This window comes from Glycine soja, chromosome 9, assembly GCF_004193775.1.
Source record: "Glycine soja cultivar W05 chromosome 9, ASM419377v2, whole genome shotgun sequence".
NCBI lineage: Eukaryota > Viridiplantae > Streptophyta > Magnoliopsida > Fabales > Fabaceae > Glycine > Glycine soja.
Window position 1 is genome coordinate 4,410,789 of NC_041010.1, and position 25,157 is coordinate 4,435,945.

Below are 25,157 nucleotides of genomic sequence, written 5' to 3' on the forward strand. Positions count from 1 at the left end.
ATCCCAATCTAAAACTCAATCTTCATGATGGAGACTTACTCCCTAATCCATCAATGTACAAAAGATTAATTGGTAGATTGCTTTATTTGATCATCTCACGACTTGATATCACATTTGCTGTGAATCTCTTAAGTTAGTATATGAAAGCCCATAGAGTTCCTCACCTACATGTTGTTCATAATCTTCTGCAGTATATCAAATCTGCTTCTAGACAAGGTTTGTTTTTCCCTGCTCAGAACTCTCTTAACTTCATTGCCTTTGCTGATGTTGATTGAGCCAGCTGTGTTGATACCAGAAGATCCACTTCTGACTTTTGTGTTTTTTTGGGAAACAACCTTCTTTCTTGGCATTCTAAGAAACAACCCACTGTTTCAAAATCATCCAATGAAGCTGAATATCGTGCCTTGTCTTCTGTTACTAGTGAAATTGTTTGGTTAAACAAGTTATTTCTTTACTTTGAAGTTGATGTGCCCTCTGTGATGTTATTTTGTGATAATAAATATACTATAAGTCTTGCTTAAAACCCTGCTCATCATGAACGATCCAAACACATTGACATTGATCATCATTACATCCGAGAATATGTTCAGTCCAAAGTAGTCAAGTTTGTTCATGTCAAGAGCCAACACCAACTAGCAAATGTTTTTACATAAGCACTTCCAGACCCAATTTTTGATAAATTCATTGCCAAGTTGGGAATGATTAACATCTATTCGTCAACTTGAGGGGATATCACGATTAAACGATTGGAATTAGTTACAAGAAGCTATTTGAGTAGTTAGTTGGTTATGACAGTTAGTTGGTTACTAGAAGTTATTTGAATAGTTAATTAGGTATGACAGTTAGTTAGTTACTAGAAGTGAGTAAGTTAGTTGGTTACTCAAGTTAGTTATTTTCTATTTTTCTATAAATAAATCAACTTTGTAATACTTTGATGAATGAATCCTAAAACTGTTTTTCATCTATCTTTCATTTCTGATACCTTCCGTAACTACAATTCCAATAGAGGTAGTAAAACAAGAGAAATTGTAAAACACAAATCTATTGACAAGCCATAGGGCAACATGAAAATCAATGGACCTTTTACCAACTAGCTTTTGCAATTTAAGGAATAGAAGATATTTTCTATAGTGCCTATTGGGCTATCGCTTATGTTTCAAAGAAACGAAGTTCTGCCACAAACTCTTGGCGTTTGGGGAAATACCATGCCACTGCTTTTGCTGAACCAAGTACTTTCAATGCATATTCCAAAGCAAATACGGGTTCCGGTGCATGAATAGGCCTATCAGGGTTCTTCAGATCAACTGTAATTCCTGAATCAACTCTAAAACTGACGGGACCGACAATCTGCAAGATATACATAAAGGGTGTTTTGGTTAACGCTATAGCAAGCATTAAGAACCAAATGCTTGAACAATTTTGCAGTGCAAGATTTGAATCACAAGATAAGAAGAGCACAGATAGAAAGACGGAGGACAAGGCCACGAGGGGCAGAATAGCAAGATTGAATAAAGAAATTTAATTCTGTTTAATAACTAATAATCATAACATACTTTCACTTATGAACAAACAATAGGAAAATGTATAAATAAGAGCAGGTCTCTATAGCAACTTATTTACAAATCAAAAGGTCCTGTTTGGATAAAGTTCTTCACAAGAACTCATAGGAGAAGAAAACAAGGTAAAATAAATCAACTTCTTCTACAAGTTAAAATCAACTAATGGTCTTTAACTTTTATAGGAACTCTCTCATCTAACTTCTACAAAAATTGAGTTACATAAGTTGATTTTAACTTATGGGAGAAGTTTAAGTCATTTTATCGTTTTATTTTCTTCTCCTAGTTTATGCAAATAGGGCCAAAATGTATTTTTATGATGAAGCTTAATAATCAGCAAAACTTTTAAAACACTGAAATCAAGCAAATTTGTGAAAGAATCGAAGGTACCTGCTGCTGAAGTGATAGTGTAGCATTGGGTAAAATCGTCTGAATAGCGGGATTTTGAGAATTGAGAAGATGTGTTCGACCAGTTGCAGCTGAAAGAAATTTGAAACCAGAAGGAAAATCTAGCCGGGCCTGAAATCGAGTAAGATCTAGAAAAAGCCTTTGGAAGTTTCCATGTTGGGCTGTAAATGAAACGGGCGCAAATATATCTGCTAGAAAGGAAGACTTTATTCCAGAAGCCTGGAGAAAAAATCCTGGACTACCATCTTCTACTTGTGCTCTTGCCGAATTATCCCCAAAAGCAGTGGTTGCAGCAGCACCTTACCATTAAAGAATTCAAGGAATAGTAAGCATACTCTAAAAGCATTCAAGCTTCAAGTAACATGGAAACGCTTGATGTCAAAGATTCTTGTGACCAGTGCCAATGTATTTGATTAGTTATTACTCTAATTATTATACCCTCTTTGTACCAACTTCCTCAAATCATACACCCTAAAGGCTCTCGATTCCTTTCCATCCGATGATGAGAAAAACATGAAATTGAAATGTTAAGAAAATATCTAACAGTTTCCTCCCTTCTTCGCTAGGCAAATGAATAGTTATCTAAAGTTCATAGCCAAGCATCCTTTTTATCCAGACTCTACAATGTGTTGGTAAAAAATGTACAAACAAGGTGAAAATTTACCAATAATCCCCGAGGCTGACACGTGAGGATTCGAAAGAAATATGTCATATGGTTGCACCAATTTCAACTTTTTAGCTTCACTTCTCCAAATATCAACTTTCTTCCTGTAAGAAAACACGCTTTTGAAGGCCAAGCCAGGAAGTAGAGTAGGTGGTGGCACTCTATCATTTTGATTTTGAATATTTTCAAACTGCTTGGGTGACCCCGAAGTGTAGTGCGCAGACAAATGATAAGCAGTGGAAGAGTCACTGGTAGTCACAGAAGCAAGATCAACTGCCACTGAAAATGGTACGTCCCAGTAATTACTAGTCGTATCAACAAAATGTCCAGGATAAACTGCCTCCACTTTTAGATCATGATCTGGAAACTACAACCACACCAATAAAAATTTGAATTAGTAAAAACTAAAAAAGACCAACATCATTGATGTAATTTGGATTAAATTCCATGACCAGGTGGGTAGCTAATGTGTGATTTATAAACAACTGATAATAGCAAAAGCCGTCTTTGGGATGCAAACTTCATCCCCAGATACAGCAATTCATAATAACCAAATTCTTAGTAACTTCAACAAAACAAAAGTACAACAACAACAACAACGTCTTATCCCACTAGGTGGGGTCGGCTACATGGATCAACTTCCGCCATAATGTTCTATCAAGTACCATACTTCTATCCAAATCATTAAGTTCGAGATCCTTCTTGATAACCTCTCTTATAGTCTATTTGGGTCTTCCTCTGTCTCGAATTGTTTGCCTTCTCTCCATCTGGTCTACTCTCCTCACTACAGAGTCTACCGGTCTTCTCTCTACATGCCCAAACCACCTAAGTCTATTTTCCACCATCTTCTCTACAATAGGCGTTACTCCAACCCTCGCTCTAATAGCTCTGTTTCTAATTTTATCCTGTCGAGTCTTACCACACATCCACCGCAACATCCTCATCTCCGCTACACCTACTTTAGTCTCATGTTGGCTCTTGACCGCCCAACATTCTGTTTCGTACAAAATCGCCGGTCTTACCGCAGTCCGATAAAACTTTCCCTTTAGCTTGATCAGTACCTTTGCATCACATAACACCCCCGATGCTTTTCTCCATTTCATTCATCCTGCTTGAATGCGATGATTCACATCCCCTTCAATTTCTCCATCATCCTGTATTACAGACCCAAGATATTTAAACCGTGTGACTTGAGGGATAATATGGTCTCCTATTTTCACCTCTGAGTTAGATACCCTCCTACTTTTGTTGAACTTACATTCCATATACTCCGATTTGCTTCTGCTTAGGCAAAAACCATGTGTTTCTAGAGCTCGTCTCCAAGTTTTCAACCTCTCATTCAACTTCTCCCTCGACTCTCCAAGGAGGACTATGTCATCTGCAAAAAGCATGCATCTCGGCGCTATCTCTTGGATATGTTTCGTGAGGACATCCAGAATTAAGGTAAAAAGGTAGGGGCTAAGGGTTGACCCTTGATGCAAACCAATTGTGATGGGAAAATCGTCTGACTCTCCACCCTGTGTCCTAACACTAGTCGATACCCTATCATACATATCTTGGATAACTCGAATATACACAACCCTAACCCCTTTCTTCTCTAGAGCTTTCCACAAAATCTCTCTAGGCACTCTATCATACGCTTTCTCCAAGTCAATAAAAATCAAGTGCAAGTCTTGTTGGTCCATGCGATATTGCTCCATCACCCGCCGTAATAAATAAATCGCTTCCATGGTCGACCTTCCCGGCATGAAACCAAATTGATTCTCAGTAACTTGAGTCTCCTTTCTTAATCTCCGTTCGATCACTCTTTCCCATAATTTCATGGTATGACTCATGAGCTTGATTCCCCTATAATTTGCACAATTTTGTATATCTCCCTTGTTCTTATAGATTGGCACTAACGTGCTTCTCCTCCATTCCTCCGGCATGCGTTTTGACCTCATAATTTCATTAAAGAGTTTGGTGAGCCACTCAAGACCTCTATCTCCAAGGGTTTTCCACACTTCAATAGGTATGTTGTCTGGCCCCACCGCCTTACCGTTACTCATTCTTTTCAACGCTTCCTTTACTTCCTGTTTCTGAATCCGACGATAATACTTATAGTTCCGGTCCTCTTCTCTTGTGTCTAGACTGCTAGAGTCATATCCATATCCATCATTAAATAAGTTGTGGAAATACACCTTCCACCTTTCCTTGATATCTTTTTCATGCACTAAGATTTTGCCTTCTTCATCCTTAACACACTTTACGTGATCCAAATCTCTAGTCTTCCTCTCTCTACCCTTAGCAAGCCTATATATAGATCTTTCTCCGTCCCTGGTTCCTAGAGCTTGGTATAGTCCGTCAAAAGCTTGGGCTCTTGCCTCACTCACCGCCTTTTTGGTTTCATTTTTAGCTATCTTATACTTATCCCAAGTTTCAGAATTTCTACACCTAGACCACTCCTTGAAACACTCCTTTTTTACTCTAACTTTGCTCTGAACACTTTCATTCCACCACCACGATTCTTTACCCCTAGGTCCAAAACCTCTAGATTCACCCAACGTCTCTTTAGCCACTTTAATAATCTCTTGGGACGTCTTGTTCCACATATCATTTGCACTTCCTTGTGATTGTCCACACCATCCCTCCCATATCTTTTGTTGGAAGATTCCTTGTTTCTCACCCTTCAAGTGCCACCATTTGATCCTTGGTGCTACCATAGGACTTCTTCTCTTTGCCCTATCTCTAATTCTTACATCCATAACCAAAACTCTATGTTGGGTAGTCAAGCTCTCTCCCGGGATAACTTTACAGTTCAAGCAATACTTCCTATCAGACTTCCTGATAAGGAAGAAATCTATCTGAGAACATGTCCCTCCACTTTTGTAAGTGATAAGATGTTCCTCTCTTTTCTTAAACCATGTATTGGCTATAGAAAGATCCAAAGCCTCTGAAAACTCCAAGATGTCCCATTTAACAGATAGCTCCTCATCCAACACGACTGCCATAAAATTCTAGAACAGCATACTTGCAGTAAATATTAAAAACCATCAAGAATAAAAACACTTAGAAATGCATAAGAGGATACATTCAAACGCTTACCTTATGATGAAAGACTGCTTTCCCACGAGGCTTTTCTGTATCTTCATATGCATCTAAGCCAAAATGTAAAGTATCATCCACTCCTAACTGGAACTCTGAAGAGATACCCAAGGCATACAAGGATTTCTGCTGTAGATGTCTCCCAAAGGTTTTCAGCCAAGAGGAAAGCTCCTTTGGCTTCTCCTTACTGCTCTTAACTGAGGAAACAAACCTCTGCAAATGGAACTGACCCAGTAAAAATACAAGCCTGCAAAACTCTCACCTTTATATCAGCCACCATAAACCCCACCAGAATTGACAGACACACACAATTCACTTATGATGAAAAAACAACCAATAATTACAACAACAAAGCCTTGCCCCATTACGTGAGGTTGGCTACATGGATCAGACAGCTCGGTTAAAGACCAAATGTTCAGAGATAGTATTATTGAGGCTAAAACATAATTTTGGTCCTTCATTAAAAAAAAATTCAGTTTGGTCTCCTAATTTTAAAAAGTTTCTTTTCGGTCCACTTAAACGTTTTTGTTAGACCAAGTTGACCCGTTTGTCAGTTTATCATACTAATTCGGTAAACTTGGTAACACATGAGAAACTATGATAAATGCCATACCAGATTACCATGTCTGTCAGCCAAAATTAACATCAGTAGTGCAACAAAACTGATGGAAGGACCATTTTTGTGTTACGGATACAATTTACGAGACCAAAATGAAACATTTTAAACTTAGGGAACCAATACGAAGCCAAAAATTCAGATGACACCAAAATCATATTTTAGCCTATTATTTACCATGAGATCCCTCTTAAGAACTTTGTTCTTGTTGGTGTCCCCTCCTCCTTTTCACACCACTATGTAATTTTATTTTGCTGGATAAAAAAAATTAGGTGAGTTAGGTTCTGGGGGCTCACCAGGGTCAGGACAGGCCTCAAGGCTAAAAGAGTGCTTACAGAGAGAGGTACTTACAAATTATCCATCAATAAGGTCCTCACATCGGCAACGGGAATCAAACTCACATCCTTGTAAGATATGAGTTCTTTTCTTACCAACTGAACCAACCTTTGTTGGCACACCACTAAGCAATTCATTCTCCGCACAACCAATAATAAGCATCACTAATTATACTGATGAAACAAAATTACTGACTTAATAATTTCCATAACAGCAATACCATCTAATCCAAAATGCAACACAACTAAGTCAAAAAAGAAAATTTGAGCACAAGCCCAGAAAAGAAAAGGGGCGAAATTGATGACAAGATTGAAACTTCAAGAAATGGGGGGGTGGGTGAAAGAGAAGAGTTTAGTTAGCATACCAGTTATCAGAAAAGGGAAGGATGAGAAGTCGGTGGAGAGAGAGGCCGTACGGTTTGGCGTAGGAGGGAATGAAAGGGGCATTCATGAAACGGTGCATGAATTGGGACTGTCTTGGTCTTGAAAGCCTTGTCCCTCGCGAGAGAGACAAGGGAAGAGGGTCTCCGGGGACGGGACATGCCAACCCATCAAGGGTTTGGGGAGTGGAAATGTCCAAATCCCAGAACCCTCCTCCGTTCATTACCCATCTCAGTTTTCTCGTGGTCATCACACTTCAATCCAATGGAAATGGAATGAATGAGTCAACTGTTTCTTCTTTCTTCTTCTTCTTTCTTCTTCTTCTTCTTCTTCTTCTTCTTCTTCTTCTTCTTCTTCTTCTTCTTCTTCTTCTTCTTCTCTCCTCTCACTCTTCCACTACCATTTTTTTTTTCACACTCACTTGGTCCTAGTCAGGTACCCAACTACAGTCTTTGTGTTATCAATGCTTTAAACGAAAATAAAGCGAAATGAGATTTAGTGAACATAGTTAGGAAATTAGGAAGAGAGAGACTAAAAAGAAAAGCCAACAAAAAAAAACTATTTAACTAGAAGTTTATATGTTAGTTTGTTAAATCATGAGTATTTGAAATTAATTGAAGTAATTAAAAATATAAAATAATATATTTAAAGAAGTTAATAAAAAATTAAATAAATATTTTAAGAATAAAAAAAATAAAATATAAAAAATTAAAAATTTGAAGTTATCATTTTAAAAACGAAAAGTTACTAAAAAATGTTACAAGTTACTTTAAAAATTTGTTTATGAAACAAGTAATTTTTTTTAGCTAACAAAAAAAATTAAAAACAGGCTAAAATGATTTCTCCAACATAATCTAAGCTTCAAACATACCCAAAAATGATTAACTGATTAAGTATGAAATTAGTAAAATATATGTTTTAATAAATATTTTTAGTCTAATATTAACAAATAAAAAATTCATATAATCAACAATATAAAAATTTCCATGAAATTAGATAATTTTTAGTCATATTTGATAAAAATTAACTTATTAGAGAAATCTATAATCTATAATAATTATAAAAAGGATCCAAATAAAATTATGTTGGATTAAAAATATATATATCTTATAAAATTAGATGAGAATAGGTAAAAAAATCGTTATAGGTCCTAAACAAAAACAGGCTGCAAATTACTGGTGCAAGGCGAGTTTTAATTTAAACATTCTTATTAAGACCGTACTCCTTCTATTTTATTTTTTGTAATTTTAAAAGAAAATTTTGGTTTCTATTTATTTGTCTTTTTTTAAAAAACTAAGATAAATTTTGATAGCAATTTTGCATAGACTTGAATCCAACCTTACCAAAACTTAATAATTTATGAGATAAGATTGAATCAACCTATTCTGTTAACATGTCATACAAAGTTTAATATTATGTAAAGATAAACCCTAGAAATAAAGAAATATAAAACTAAAATTATCTATGGTATACATTTCAAAACAAATAATATTCTAAACAAGAAATATTGCCTTTCAAAAAAAAGTAAACAAGTAATATTATTAATATATAATGTTTGATAGAAGACAAAAATTCTACTAGTGTGATGGAGGATTAACTTCACAATCTTACAAAAACTGAAAACTACACAGTCCACTCCTTTTCTCATTCCTTTGCAACAAGACTTCGAAAATTAGCCATATGGTTTCAGCCAGAATGTTTAGAGAAGCATTGGAGAACCAACAACATTAGCTCTGCTGACATCTATGCAAAAAAATCTCAATAGTGACAAACTGCTAGTTAATTTCACATCTGTTTGCTTTCTTGTGATCTACAAGATAAACTTCAACATTTTGCCTATAATTTCCCCAATGGCAATACTAAATCAGAAGTCTGATATCTGCAAGCCATTGGCCACAAAATAAATCAAATGCAATTCAATCACATTATATTTACACATTTCTTATAGTCTACTCTACACCAATTCGTCATCGTCACTGCCACTGATAGAAAATATTGAACCCTTCATTTGAGATTTGTCCTGCCGTAGTTTTCTATCCTTAAATCTACGGAAAGAAAGTGTAGGATCATGCTTAGTGATAGAAACCCCAAGACTCCGTGAAGCTGCAAGAAGACGATTCCCAATTTTCGATTTTCTATTTTCGCCCCCTGATTGAAGATGTTTCCCAACTTTTGATTTTCTATTTTTGCCATCTGATTTAAGATGTTTCCCAACTTTTGATTTTCTACTTTTGCAACCTGATTTTTTGGGAACCAAGTCAACATGCAATGGAGCATGCAAGACATGTGGGGGTGTTTTGGGAGTGAACTGTGGCAAGGAATCGCTTTGTCTCTTCGAGCAACTGTGTTGTCTGGCGTTTGAAAGAACTTCAATCTCACCATGAAAAGCTTTAGATGTAACATCTGAGTTTGAAGAGCTGCTATAATTGTCAATTCCATTGAAACTTGAAAAATATTTATGGATTATACCTGTGACAGATATCACTTGTGTAGACACCTTACTGAGACTGCATCGCATTGAGTTAGCATGCAACTCAACCAGATTTTCAACTTTATTCTCCAGTATTACATCTGAACTCTTATTGGCCGTGCCAGTAGATTTGTCTCCAAATCTGCAGGGATATCTTTCTGGCATTCCAGTGGCTTCATTCTGCGTGTGGTTTTCATTAGAAATTCTCTTTTTGTTCAGCTTCTTTGAAACATGATTAGTAGTTTCATGCTCTTCTGCAAAACATGAACGGGGTTGGAACCCTTCCATTTTATTTTCCTCACTGTTGCATTTTGCCTTATCCTCACCATTGCAGGTCTTTAAGTCCTTATGTTTTGAAAGAACAGCTGCATCACCAGGTGGACACGGAATGCACAAACGCTTTAAATGCTTCACTTCCACATGAAGAAACCATGTTCCTCTGATTGCAGGGAAAGCATACTGTATAGGGAACGAATCAGGCAGGTAGTAGAAGCATGATTTTCGCTTCACCTAGGAGAATGTGCAGTAACTTGAGCAAAAACTCATTGGTGCAGAAATTCATAAAAGGATGCATAGATACTAAACAGAAAGTAAAGTACTTACCATTAACCCTTTAACTTGTATCTCTCCTATATCGGGTAAACAACTGAAGTGTGCTTTCTCAAAGTCTCCTGCAGAACAATCATTACACCAATTATTTTTCATGTAATAACCTACCACACTCCAGGTTGAACTGCAATTTCATCACTGCCCAGTTTTTTCATTTTTTAAAGTTTGTGGATAATATGACAATGGTCAAGAATCAACAGTGTTCCAGACCATTAATTATACAGAAAAACTAACCTGAATTGGAGGCAAAGCATTTTATGAAAAGACTCAAACTCAAAGAAGACTAAATTTTGAACTTTGCATTTGAAACCCCACCTTTATGAACAAAAAAAAAGGAAAAGATCATATCATAAGAAACAACCAAAAATTGAAAGACGAAGAAGCCCTTTGAAGTCCATTATCTCCCACATCTAATGTTATACATACAACGCCAACCAAACTAGAAGCAGGCTGTTCTGCAAGCCGCAGACTGAGAAGCAGAAATTGCAAATATGTCTAGTGAAAATAGAGTTCCCAGCCACAGGAGAGAATTCCATAATTTGATTTAAGGAAACAGGATAAAGAGAAGCACTCTCCTTGACAATCAAAAACTCCGTTCATGCCTTCACAAAAGAGTTCCAAGCAAAGGGAGAAAAAACAGGATTGGCTAAACATAAATTATTTGTTATTATCTTTGTTGTCAATTTATTTTCAATAGCAAGATAGAGAAACTTGCTGCACTTTTGGCATCCATAGGAAAAACCAATTTCCCTGGAAAGAGTTATGTATATTTTTATTAAATGCCAATAACTGCTGTCTTATTATCTGATTAAGAAAATAAAATTCAGAACAAGCAACACTATCAGTACAAGGAGTCAAAAGTTATATCCATGGCAATTATACACTTCTCTCTGTAGGAGTCAAATGCTTTTTAGCTTAATTAAATTTCAGCTGGGCAAAAAGACAGTAATGTGTTCATTTCGACTCTTTAAGAGTGAGAAGATCTTAACATTCAAATCCAAATGATATACATTTAAGCAAAATACTGAAAATTGATTAAAACATGGCCATGGTTTCACTGATGCTGTGAAATAGAGCCATGTATGAGCTACCATCATCAATTCATTTTAAATGAATTATTAAATGGCACGACTAGGTTTCATCTTTCATCTTCAAACTTACTTAAACACAACCACTACGCCATGTTGGTGGAGAGAACAAACGGATTCGAGTAAAAATGGAAAATGAGATTAATTTCATTTGAACAAACTCCACAATAGATGCCCATAAATGCTTGAAAATGTGCAAAAAGATTTGAATAACCAAATTAATGCTAGCAAGATACAAATCTATCTAAACCATTACAAAAGACACCCCCATTCCCAACATAAACATGTAGAACCAATATACATAACTCATAAGACAGACTCCTCCTCCTCAAAGTCATCATCACAGCAACAATTCACATAAAACAAAGTGAGACAGTGTTATTTGAACCAAAAACATGCAAACACATGGAGGCAAAGGTTGCAAGTGAAATAACACAACAGAATCAACAAAATCTTCAAATGGGGAAAATATATAAACCAAGAACATAAAGTGAGGAGGAGAAAAAGGAGGGTTTTTTTATGGACGTACTTTTGAGAGATGCAGCTGTAATGTCAGGAGGGGCATTGAAAGCAATGCGAGTGCCCAAGTTTGTGTCGGCGAAGACTGTAACTTCACCGTGGCCACCCATTCGGCGTGTCGTGTCGCTGCGTTGTTCGGAGTTCCTAAGAAGATGACAACGACATCATCAGTTCAACGAATGGGTGTGTTGTTCAAACCAATAGGACATAAGAAAAGAAAACAATGATCATGGAAACCTGGGCGGGCCACAATTTCTTTGTTTTCGCTCCATGAACTGGGCCAAGGTCCATCCTTCCCCTGTATTTTTTTTTACTGATAAAAATAGAAATGCTATATATTAGGGTTTTTTTTTTTCTGTGAAATCAAGATTCAACAACGTGGCTCTCACAATCATTTGGGGTGGGGGGTTGACTTGGCAGTGATGATGCATTGTTTCATAGTGTCCATAACTTTTTGTCTCAAAACAAATTCATATTTTTAAACAAAATTGTAAAAAAAAATCATTTTTTTAATTATTTAGGACTCGTTTGAATAAAATATGATAAGAGAGTAAAATATAACTTTAATCATATCTAGTATTTAATGTACATTATGATAGAAATCATATAATGAAAAGTGATAATGATAATGATATTAAAAATAATAATAATAATAAGGACAGAAAAGTGATAATGATAACGACAAAAACAACTGGTATGATGATAATTCTTATTTATAAGATTAAGTTAATTATTTCATTGAGATTAAAAAATTTAACTTAATTAATAACAATAAATATGTCTTCAATTTATATTTTTTCTAAAACTATCATCGTTATAAATCCTCCTCTCTTTCTTCTAATTTTTTGTCATTATGACTTTTAATTAAAAATATTAATAATTAAAATAAAGGACATAAAGAATTAAGCCTGCAAAAAAGATTAATAATCACTTTTAATTTGAGTCTTATAAATATAACGAGGAAATAGATTTTTCTAAAATTATATAAAGCCTTGCCTTTTATGTAAATAAAAATAGATGATGAATAAATTGAATATAATTTAAGGATCCATTCCTCGTGACTGGTGTGAATCACCAAAACTTGTTTTACTCTAAGACCTCTTCTTGCCTGCACTACCATTAATGCCTAAAGTCAAATCCGAGAGATCATATATATCTAATTTTCTCAATCAACAAAACACATGCACAACAACTTTAAGTAAATCTTCCAGGTTTCATGCTCTTAAATATTAGGGGTTACCTTTTTCTCGACAACAAAGAGGATGTTCATTCTCCATATCGCCGTGCACAAGCCATAAGGAGAATGAATTAAAAGCATCACACCAGTCAGCTTATTAAAATATACGACAATTCACCCAAAAGAAAAAGAAAAGAGACAACAATTGACACTACACATCCCAACCATTGAATACATTGGCTAAAATTTCTAATTTTAACAGCTAATCAAAACTTCCCAAAAAAAAAAAAACAAATCAAGTAATCAAGGAAGGATCCTGCGTCGCCGGCGTGGAGTCTCTCGCTTCACATACATTTTCTCCATCTCATTCAGTGGTCGGCTTGATCCATCTGGCATGCTTGCAAATTTCCAGCCACCACCACCCCCACGTTTTCCACTGGATCCCAATTTCTCTACTGTAAAAGTCCATCCATCGGAAGGGCGTCGTCGACTATACTTGTGGCATTTTACCTCTCCAGCCATCTGCACACAACCAAAACCACATCATTCAAAGAGATCCACAAGCAAAAATCAGCAGCACACTGGACAGAGAAGTAAAGCAATGGAAAAGGAAACTAAATAGCAACCAACATTTATCTCACTAAGGAGGCAAGCTAGATGGATTAATTGATGATATTGGACTCTATACAAAACAAATTTATTGTAAAACCATTAAAAGAAATTTCAGCTTATAATGGTTTCTCCTAATGTTTTTACATCTGCCATTTTTAGTTGACCTATCTTCTGTTAGATTTGTATTTCTCTCACTAGAGCTTCTATTTGGAGTTTAAACAATATTTCATCATCTCCTCCATAGTAGGTGCTACTTCCTTCCAAACAGTGTTAAATGGCAGCGCCATGGTGGAATGGCATGGCAGATTTTTTGCCAACCACCATAGGAAATTTGTGAAGGGAAGCCCACTCTAGCAGCACATAGGCTGCAATGGTGTGTTTATATGGTGAACTTTTGGCCTTTTGCCATACTCCGCCATCTGCCGAACCGTTGATAACACTGCTTCCAAAGATTTATGATCCAATTCTTATCTTTTCTTAGATGTGCACTCAACCACCTTAGCATTTTAATCTCACATTTTTTGTTCCTGTTTGAATTTCACAGCCCAACATTCACTACCATAAAACATCATTGATAACTGTTTGATAAATTATTCTTTCAAGTTTGATAGGCACGTCACAATCACAAATTACACCAGAAGCATTTGGCCACTTCATCCACTAGCTTCAATCTGCGTGACATCCCCATCAATCTCCCCATTACCTAGAGATGGTCATGGTTTGGATTTTCCAAAGCATAAAACCAGTTTGGATTTAAAAACCAAGCCATCTTTTTCAGAAAATCAGTTTTAGAACTGGTTTTTTTCCTCTAAAACCAGTTTTTCTTAAAAAAACATTTTCATATTTATTAAATTAGAAAATAAATAAATAACTCTGCTACAAATACAGAGAGGAAGACTACATACAGTCAACCACTCTTCACAAGCAATATTAATGAAAGTGTAAGGACAAGTATCAGTCATTTCAACAAACATCCCTCTTACATTACTGGGTCTTGTAACCTGCTAGAGAAATGCTCCATTACTTAACCATCCAGATATAGAAATATTGTGATATGACCATTTCATTAACTATCAGATCATAAATGCCAATAACAAATGAAAAGAGATCAGTGACAAATTGATTGCCACTAACAGTGGTAAAGTGTATATCAAGATAACAAGCAAACACAAGATAGGATACCTTTAGAAAGTCAAGTTAACTGATAATTGACAGGGAAAATTTGTCCTTGTGACCCATAAAACAGCATATTGCCTTTCATACTAGTAGCAGCAATACAACGGTTATGGTTTAGAAGTCCATAACACATTACTCCTTATAACCACCTCCACGGCAAGAAAAACTCTGTCCAAGTGCTTATGCAAAATTTGTCTGAAACAACACCTAATAAAAGAAACTAAAACACTGCTTATACCATATTTTACTTGACAGTTCATAAATAATGTATTACCTAAATGGCTAAATAATTAATAAAATTATCTGTTACGATTTCTTTAAGTTCCATCATTTCTGTTGCACTAATCACACCAATGCAACCGTACTTATTAGCCACAAAATCTGTCAACTTAAAAATAAGCATCTTATCACAGTCCTTGCTCACACATAACAGGCCAGATTATTCTCTTTCTCAAGAAACATCATTTAAATTTTGGAATGGTGTTTCTTTTGAATATATCGGTCCTACTAAAGCCATACATTGCTTACTAACACATTGCTCTTAATAGTTGATAACATCTTTGTAATATTTTCTCTGAACCCCAACATATTGCTATGATTCAGATTAAGAACATTTCAGCACCAGGTGTTGCTGATCCCCATGGCACATGGCATGAATGCAAGCTTGATAAAAAAAACTACTCACCGAGTTAACTCAGAGTAATGCAAGGTGGATATTTTCTGATCTTAATAACTAGAGTCACACTGAAATTTGCTGACACCTAAACTCAAGGATTTTTGCTAGGCTTCTAATCAACCTTATAAAGCTGCTTATAATTTGCCCTGTCTCTGTCAACACTCTACTTGACATGTATCATTTCTTTATAAATTAAATAAAAGTGGCATGTGTAAAAACAAAGCACTGGAATCATAATAGATCATAATCTTCTACCTTTTGGTTGAAAGCTCTATGAGATCATTTTTTACTACAAAGAATCTACAACAGTTTGTGACTTCATTTAATGCAAAATTCAGAACTCATGATAGAATTCTTAAGGGCATTCAGTGTGGTTGGGACTTGGGAACGCTGCATCCAAAGGGATGTTCGTAGATGGTTGCTATGCACACTGCCAAATTGGAATGCAAGAAACTTGGACGAGAAATGAATCTCCAGTGTTGGCCAATACAGTAAGAAACTATTAGTTTCTCCTTTCTACAGAATATGTGCATCTTCGTGTGGCTTGAGGCTTATTACTATTGAAGAGCTAACTTAATTGCATAATATTCTGCAGACAGTTGCAAAGGCAGTGGGAGATTGGTTTTTATGATCGAAGGCCTTTCCGTCAGATAGATGGCGCCTACCCTTGCAGAACTACTTGACTGACTATCACAGTAGTAGGAAAGTAAAAGAAGACCCTCATTGTGGCATTGACACAAAGCAAAAGGAATATAATCTACTCGTGAGTCACCAGCTTGTTACTTCTTCCTTCAAAGATGGTAGAATCAATTGTATTACTATAATGTTCAAAATAAAAGGGAAACTGGCTCCACCTCAGGCAGGAAAGTGAACCCTCCAGAGCATAAAGTGGACAAAGACAAGCAATGTGGAAGATTGATAGCTAATGGCCTAACCAAACCGCAAATAAAGAATATTCCCTTTTCTTCTATGTTCAGAAAACAGCTAAAATTTCCATTCCTCCATTTGATTCAAACAACTATTGGACCAAGACCCAATTGGTTTGTAGCTTAGTTTTGATTTAGAAGACAAGATAGGAGAAGAACTCTTGCTGTGAATTCTGGGACAGGAATCCAAGAGTTCTCCAATCAGATAAATTGTCGGACAGGTGCTAACAATGTTTGAAAATCCGCTACCCCAAACCATGACCATACAAGGCCAACAGAAAGAACATGAGATATCCATATAACAATGTACACTCTTGACACTTCCATTCACATCATTGACAGAAAAAATTGAACATATCAATGGCCAAGGGGAACTTACTTTCTTTTTGTTGAAGTTCATCTTCTCGACAAACTCTCGGTAAAGCATCTCGTCCTCCTTCTTGGAGATCTCGTAATGCACCTCATCCACATCCTTGGTAATGCCATCCCACCCCTCCGGCATGACCTTGAAGTCCGGCTTGTACGGCAGAGACGCCACATGAAACTCCCTATCATGCGAATTAAAAAACCTGCAATGCAACCACACCACCACACATGATCGATTCATTCCAAAATTCAAACAATCCACACACACACAAATGAACCTCAACGCACGCACTCGGGGCAAGAATCGAGCAATTGCTCGACGGAATCGTCGAGCGGACGGCCGAGCTTCTTCTCCTCATCCTCCTCGATCTCCTTGAGCCAGAGGATCGCGTGAACCCTCTGCCGCATGATTCTGTAATCCCTAGCGAGTTTTTCCACTGTGTAGACCTCGGGGTTCTTCTTGTGCAGTCGATAAATCTCTGCCTTCTCGGAATCCTTGAGATACGAGCCTCGCGCGCCGGGCTCCTGAACCTGCTTCAGCAGCACCGTCGTCTCCTCCAAGCGACTCCTCCAGCTGTCACAGTAGGCTTTACCTCTGCGGTTCTCCGCCTCCAGCTGGAAGAGCCTGTCCTCCGTGTCCTGGAGGTTTGAGAGGACCTCCGAGGGGGACTGGCCGTTGAAGTGGTCGCCGGCAAGGCCCGTCGACCACGAGGAGGAGCTCTCCCATGCTGCGTCGAAGGAGCCTCCCCCGGCGGGCGAATCGGTGGAGAATGAGAGGATTCTGGAAGTGGTTCGGGAGAGGAGGCTGCCGTGACGGAGCGACGACGCGGCCACGCGGTGCGTGGAGGATGCGAGACGGTGAAGGGCTTGCATTGTGAGTGGGGAGTGGCGGCGAGTGAAATGAGTGACGGAGAAAGTAGAAGCTGATATTAAGGGACTAATATTTTCACAAGAAAAAAAAAACTAAAATTATTATTATTATTATTTATTAGTAGTAGATATGTTTATGTATGTAAAAAAATTATTAAAAATTATAAACATATACAATATTAATATATATTCTAATATTTCTATATTTATATATGTCATATATAATTATAATTTATATAAATAGTTATGTTAAAAGTTATAATCATTATAAAAACTAATATAATAATTCTGTCTTAGACGGATGTGATGTTTTTAATTTATTGTAATTCCCAAAAAAAGAGATTATAATTTATATTTTTACTACCTAAAAACATTATTTTGATTTATATAAATATTTTTTACCAAAATGTTATCCTTGCAAATGTTTTTCCAAAATATTTTTATTTATATAAATAATTGTTTCCAAAAAATATTAATAAGTACTTTTTAAATAAAATAAGTATTTTATGATTTTTTATGTGTTTTTCTAAGTTTTTTTCAATTTAAAACAAGCAGTTTTTATGTTTCTTTTAAGAAGTTATCTACTTCTTACAAAATATTTTTTATGAGTATTTTTTCTTAATTTTTTTTTAATTTTAAACAAAAAGCTCAACAAATTTGGTTAATTTAATTAAGAACATTAAATTTGTATTAAGTTAATATATTTTTCTAAAATTATCCCTATAAATTAGACCAGTAAACATTAATGAATTATATTTATCTATTATCACATTATTTTAGATATAATGTTAATGAATGATATTTTTATGAAAAAATAATTAATGCATGAAAAATTATAAATTGGATATTATAAAAAGAATCAAGTTATATTTTTAATTTGGATTTTATAATAAGGATGAAACAAAAATTTAGATATATACAAAATTTAAGAAAAATATATTATATTTTATAATTATTCATTTTTTATAAAAATGTTTTCATTATAAAGAGAAAAATGACTAACATGAATAAATAATATAAAACAATCACTAGTTCTCTATGTCGTTGTCCTTTAAACAGTGCCTGCAAGTAATGACCGAGAGTATGAATATCATTACTTCTCAAAAACCTACAGAAACCCTCAATGACCACAACCTTCGCCACTAAAATCGTGTCTTCGCTCCAATCCTCCACTTTATCATTGAGGTAATGGTTTCTCTTTTTTTTTCTATTATTCTCATTTAGTCTCATGCTGAGTAAAGTTGTCCCTACTAATTTTTATTTTCAGCATATTTTAATTGGATTGTATTGATATTTAAATTTCCTAGAAGAAAAAATGAGAACTTAATGGGTAGTTTTGATAGTTTTCACATGAATGAATATGAATCAAAATCAAGAAATATAAAATTTGATATTCATCTATTTTTAACATTATTTAATTGGATTGTCATTATATTACATTTGTTATGCTAAGATGCTTTCATGCTATATCTTGTATTATTTTTTTAATTAATTGCCTAATAGAGTGTTGACAATAGTTGTTCTCTTTAGTAGTTAGTTTCTTGTAGGGGTGAGAATAAGTTAGGTCAGGCTTTAAAAGGCCTGAGTCTAGCCTATGATGAATTTTTAAGGTTTGAGTCTGGCCTATAGCCTATCAAAGGCTTTTATTTTGTTCCGGGCCTGACCTTTTTAAAAGTCTAACTTGACCTGATAGCCTTTTTAAAAGCCTTATTCACATTAATAAGAAAAAGAAAAATGAAAACCAATAAAAATAATAAGGAATATAAATGGGCACATGACTCACACCTAAATTGTAATTAAAGTCTTACTTGATTATAGGAATGAAAGTTATAGAGCAGTAATGTGTAATCAAAGTCTGCTAGTTTAAAAAAAATAATTAATTATACCCAAAAAGTAATATAAGTATATATTGATACCCAAAAAATAATATAAATATATATATAGGCCGGCCTATCAGGCTTATAAGATTTTTTAATAAGTCTAAGCCTGATCTATTTAATTTAATAAGCTTTTAAAAAAGTCTGAGTCTAACCTTTTAATTAAATAGGGCAGTCCAGGTCAAGCTTTATGTAGATCAGCTCGTAGGCCCCTGTAGGCCGGCCTGACCTATTCCCACCCCTAGTTCCTTGTAATGGTTCCTTTCTAAATTATGTTGATTATGTTTTCATATTAAGACCATTAAATTAGATACTCAATATCTAATTTAATTTCTATGCATCTTTGAATATCTTTTGTGCTTGTTGTAGTTACCTTTGGTGGTTGGTTGTTGTGTCCATATCTTACATTGTTGCAAATTTTAGCAAAACATTCTTGCTAACTTTGGCGGTAGGATCTTTATATTTGATTTTCACTCAAGGGAGTCATATATCACATTTTTGTATATTTTATTCCTAATAATCATATGGTTCCATTTCTTTTCTTGTGGCCCTATGTAATAAATATGTTGCCCAATAATAGTGTTTATCTATTGGGGGAGACTCTCAATATCTAGTTTAATTTCTATACACCTTTGGATATCTTATTTCCATGCTCCTTTGAATATGTCATAGTTTAATTTAGTTCTATTCTTTTGGTTAGCCTTGGAATAGTAGATTTAGTGTGTGTTTGGAAAATTATTATTCTTTCTCAACTCAACAATATGAATCTCAATATTTGGTTTAGTTTCTATACACCTTTAAACATGTCAGAGTTCAATTCAATTTGATTCTCATGATCAACCCTAGATTTATCATGTATTTGAAAAATCATTCCTTCTCAACTGAACAATATGGATGATTGGCTTCTTATTTTTTCCATCACAAATTAACAATCTATAAAAACATTTCTAAACGGGTAATATTATGGTTATGGTGCATCAATAGCAATCAAACACACTACTTTTAAACTATTTCTTAAACCAGGTGAACATAACGCAAATGGAATTGTTGTACTTAGAAGAGTTCGTTGTGTCAAACAACTTTAATGTTTCAATTTTTTATTTTGGTAAATACTCTAATGTTTCAATTTGTAACAATAGGGCCTTGTCCAATGACACCAAAGTATCTTCCTCATGCAAAATTGAATCACTCTAAGTAAGCTTACAACATACATAAAATGTCCATATCTGCGACAAACAAACAAAAAACCTTAATGTTTATAACATTATGCCTAATGTTCTTAACGCGAGTGAAGTAACATTATAACGTATAGGAAAAATTTTTAGCCAATGGTACCAAAAGGGAGGCCTAAAGTTCGGATGCAAATGTATTTTAGATTATAAATTTAACAAAGCGACTAAAGTGCGTAGCACAATACAAAAATGTAAAATTGGTAGCGTGAGTGAAGTAATCTTTTGAGAATAAGGAAATGTTTGTATTCGCAACAAACATTTTTAAAATTGTCACACTCCACCAACATTGACAAAAAAAAAATAATTTTCACACTCTACTAATGAGCACAAAATCCTCTTACTTATAAATTAATGTCTCATCATCCCTAATGTCATCATATCTCACAAAACAATAATCAGGTTTCAAAAGTTTGTCCATCTATGAGTTATTAACACCATGTTCTTCGTGTGAAATCCCTTATTCATGATTGTCTCACTAGAGATCGACCCATCATTATGATCTTCATCGTCGGCTTTACTTTTATACTTTTCCTTCTACTCCTTTGAAGGATGTTAGCTCTTGCTTTGTGGCCCCAGATCGAATTTCTCTCACAAAGCCTAGTAAAACCCTTGTATATGTTGTCATTTTACTTGAAGTTTCATCTTGGTAACACATTAATAGTTAATGAAATTTTTTTATGCTAGTCTTTGTTATTAATGTTTTCAAAAGTCGCCATAGAAACTTAAACTTTAATTGTATTTCGATCTAGAACACCAAATGGACAATTCTCATAAATATTATTGAACATTACTTTATTAGAGACCTATGATCGTGGCATGTTTTAATATAATATATTGTCTTTATTATTGTATGTGTGATATTAAATTTATTAATGTTGTAATTAAATCGAAAAGATAAGGATAGACTTTGGGTATGGCAAAATATTGGTGATGCAGATGAATCCAAAATGAGCCCACCGTTTGAGGCTGATCCCACTGAAGCTGGTCCCTGTGAGGTGACCAAGACTACAATTCATCACTTCTTTCTTTGGACCGTCATATATATCAACATGATGAATAATTGAATTTGAACCCTTCTGCAAGACTATAGTGTGAAGCATACTTGGCTAATTACTAATTAAGTTCTAGCTCTGACCTTTTCTTGTCTAGTATATGATGGATATATATTCCTTCGACTCACACCTACCCTACATGCTCCTTCACGTGCTGGTTGGTTGGTGGCTGTTGTGATCAAGTTAAGATTTCAAGGAATTGAAAAGAAAGCTAATAACAATTCAAAACCGGTACTATATATAATTCTTATCTTTATTAACTAATCTGAAGTTGATAAATGTATATATATGAAAGTGTGAAGAGTCTTTATTTTTTCATAGATATGACATATATCCTTCACAGAAAATAATTTTGATTGAGTTTAATAAAACTATTATGCACGATTAAATTCTCTCTAAAAAGTTTTAAATGTTTAATAGATTCATAACTCAATCTTAAAATTAGTGACTAGAACAACTATATGTATCACTTGCGATTTACATAATTCATTCATGAAGAATCTTTATTCAATTCCACAAGGCGAGGAAAAATGAGGATCGATGGTATTTCATTGCTCATGAATTTCGATTTTGAAAGTTTGATTATCGTGTACACAAACAATAAAACTTAATTATTTAATTAGGTTTCGAACATCAGACTTAATTCAGATGAGAATTTTGATCATGGCGTGATCATAAACTAGTTAAAAACAGATAATGTAAAAATGGTGGCAGGAATATATAGAAGCTTTTCTACAAGACAAACAATCTAAGCAAGGGAACTCACCAAGAAAAAAGAATATATAAACAAGAACAAAACCAAGAAGTTTTTCTACAAGACAACAATCTAATCAAGGGAACTCACCTTTAAAAAAGAATAGAGAGAAAGAGAGAGAGAAGAAACTAAACTGAACTAGTACTATTTGGAAGCTAATGCATAAAGGCTTTATATATGAATTATTGTTTTTATAAAAGCATGCATACATATGAACTGAATATATAACTAAAGTCCACTTTAACTGTATTCTGATATGAACAGGATTCAATATAATTGAACCCTTTTATAACTAAATATTTTCATCACATAAAATATATATATACCTATAATTCACTCTCATAAAGAGCATCATTGGGGAAACCATTAACAGTTAGATCAGCCAAGTTAAAGTCATTATCTAAGAGCAAACCATCAGAGACATGATCCATGCTAATAGTGGTAGGCCTTATTGAGTTACCCGAACTTGGAAGAAAACCATTGTTCTTTACATAATCAAAAGAGTAACCACTCTGCTGAGGCAATTGTTGCTGTTGTTCTTCTTGCTTCTGCCAATTAGGAAACGGTGCAGGCACTTGATGAAACTGGTTGTTGTTGTTGTTGTTGTTGTAGCTTCTGCCACTAACTGGTAGCACTACCCTACTACTTGTGTTGTGGGGATGAACCTTTTGTTCAGTACTACTACTTCCTTGTTGAAAATTCAAGGTAATAGGGCCCTTATGGACCCCTAGTGTTGACATGGTTGTGCGAGGACACCCTGTGAATTGTTGTACTAATGCTCTAAAATTGGTGGGGTTGGCATTGAGAAGTGTAGTTGGGGTTCTCTTAGAGGCTCTAGACCTTCTTCTTATTGGTTTGGATACATTACCCTTTGGACTCAATTGGCTCAAGATGCTATTGCTCTCTGATGAAGGCATGGTAGGAGTGGGAGAACTAGAGAAGCCTTCTGTGGTGTTTGGTGCCAAAGCATGATGATCATGATCATGATCATGATCATGGCCATGGCTATCCATTAGAGGTTGTTGATAGAACTGCATCCATTGATCAGTAGTGGCAGTCATGGTCATGTTATCCCTCATGTGGGTTTGGAAGTAGGTGTGTGGTAAAAGGTGAGGATCAGTGATCACTCCCTAACTCTATGGCATCTTCGTTTATTTTAAAAGAAAGAACGAAAGTTGGCTCTATTATGTACACATGTGCCTTGTAATGGTCAAAATAAAAATGTCCAAGTTTTGACTATTCTTTGATAGGGACTTTGGAGAAACTTGAAACCAAAGAATAGTGTGTTTCCAGGAAATAGCGTGTTCATATTATTATTATTTCCACAGACTACATGTATTCATTCTCTACTAACATGTGGTTTTCTGATAAAGCTAAAGCCAATTTTTTTAAGTTTAATTTCTAATTCAAGTCTTATGAATAAAAAAATAATTGAAAGAGAAGACATATTTTACTAAAAGTTAATCAGTCAAATTTTTCAGACAAAATCAATAAATATTTCCCATCAAAATCTCAAATAGCAAAAAAAAGTCTTACCCAAAATACTTTTATTCAGATTAAATAAGATTATTATAAACAATAAAAAAATTATTTAACACAATACACTATTATATACCTTGAACTCAAATCATATATTATTATTTAAGTTATAAAAACCTCGTGTGAGGTTAGATGATATATAATGGCATGTTCATACTAGTGGCGACATGAAAATCGGGATTAACATCACTTTTGGACTCTTTGTTTGTTATGTTGGAGCATTAGAGGGGGTCTAAGTGATATTGGTCAGAAAAATGTGTACTGCAAAGTTGAAAATGATAAGGTCTACGTGCTCTAAGCCACCCACCCACCCACCATACCTTGTTGATCAAAGTTTCATGTTTTTATACTATAGATGACCGTATGATACTTGTTATAGTAGATAACGATTCAACTTGACAGCCCACTTGTTTTTACTAGAAGCAAAGTCTTTGTCAAATTGATCTATAAGGAAAGAAGAGAAATTAATATGGAATACCGACAATATAAATAGCATACCAAGTCTCTTTTTTAACATAGTTAAGTGAAAGGACAAACAAACACTGGGATCAAAGTCTTAAAAAACAGTCTGTGATATCATGATTTGAGTCATATCGTAAAAAAATTTAACTGCTTGTCACCATGATCGATCCCATTAATTATATTTTTTCGCCTTATTAACAAACACCACCAGATATTTAAAACGTTTACTGGGATTTATACATAAACACGGTACATCTCTCCCCGCTAATATATATATTTAGAACCTGTTAAGATTTACATTTGTGCTAGTAAAACACTGCAAAGGCGTTCACTTTGCTACTGCTCTAAATATATATATATATTGTATTGCCTTTTGTTTTTTAACTCTGTAACTTGAGACAGAAATTTCATATTTTTGGAGAATTTGTAATTTAATTAATTTGAAACATTTTCCATAACTTTGTGGGTGTCTTTTGATTTTTGTTACATGTTTAAATGATCACTGAATAGAATGAAATAGTAAAAGATTGATAAAAGAGAAAATTTTTAATTTTGTTACTCAATAAATCAGAGGACAATTTTGTATTTGAAGCACAACAACATTCAAAATTCAAACTTATTAATTTGTTACTATTATCATGATTATACTCAATATGAGTTTATTTACCTATTTAAGTTTACTTGTATGGAAACTTTCTTTACATAAAC

General features: G+C 34.7%; 4 protein-coding genes across 5 annotated transcripts; all 4 read right to left on the reverse strand.

Annotated features, from left to right (window-relative positions):
• Positions 1–939: 939 nt before the first annotated feature.
• Positions 940–7,411, reverse strand: LOC114367662 (protein TRIGALACTOSYLDIACYLGLYCEROL 4, chloroplastic-like). The gene is made up of 5 exons (XM_028324850.1): positions 7,029–7,411; positions 5,713–5,959; positions 2,629–2,995; positions 1,947–2,263; positions 940–1,347 (listed from the first exon to the last, which is right to left on the reverse strand). Exons 1-5 carry the CDS (start codon positions 7,292–7,294, stop codon positions 1,150–1,152), a joined length of 1,395 nt encoding a protein of 464 aa, XP_028180651.1. The 5' UTR covers positions 7,295–7,411; the 3' UTR covers positions 940–1,149.
• A 1,140-nt stretch (positions 7,412–8,551) lies between these two features.
• Positions 8,552–12,076, reverse strand: LOC114367663. Of its 2 annotated transcripts, none has more exons than XM_028324852.1 (4): positions 11,968–12,076; positions 11,741–11,874; positions 10,118–10,185; positions 8,552–9,973 (listed from the first exon to the last, which is right to left on the reverse strand). In XM_028324852.1, the coding sequence occupies exons 1-4, from the start codon at positions 12,000–12,002 to the stop codon at positions 8,999–9,001; spliced, it is 1,212 nt and encodes a 403-aa protein (XP_028180653.1). In that variant the 5' UTR covers positions 12,003–12,076; the 3' UTR covers positions 8,552–8,998. The 2 variants fall into 2 exon arrangements, with proteins under 2 accessions (XP_028180653.1, XP_028180652.1); XM_028324851.1 differs by having other exon boundaries at positions 8,552–10,024.
• Positions 12,077–12,923: 847 nt separating this feature from the next.
• On the reverse strand, positions 12,924–17,585 carry LOC114367665. Its single transcript, XM_028324853.1, has 3 exons — positions 16,956–17,585; positions 16,677–16,866; positions 12,924–13,429 (listed from the first exon to the last, which is right to left on the reverse strand). The coding sequence occupies exons 1-3, from the start codon at positions 17,534–17,536 to the stop codon at positions 13,211–13,213; spliced, it is 990 nt and encodes a 329-aa protein (XP_028180654.1). The 5' UTR covers positions 17,537–17,585; the 3' UTR covers positions 12,924–13,210.
• Positions 17,586–22,595: 5,010 nt separating this feature from the next.
• Positions 22,596–23,620, reverse strand: LOC114366972. Its single transcript, XM_028324031.1, has one exon. The coding sequence runs from the start codon at positions 23,525–23,527 to the stop codon at positions 22,775–22,777; it is 753 nt and encodes a 250-aa protein (XP_028179832.1). The 5' UTR covers positions 23,528–23,620; the 3' UTR covers positions 22,596–22,774.
• Positions 23,621–25,157: the final 1,537 nt, after the last annotated feature.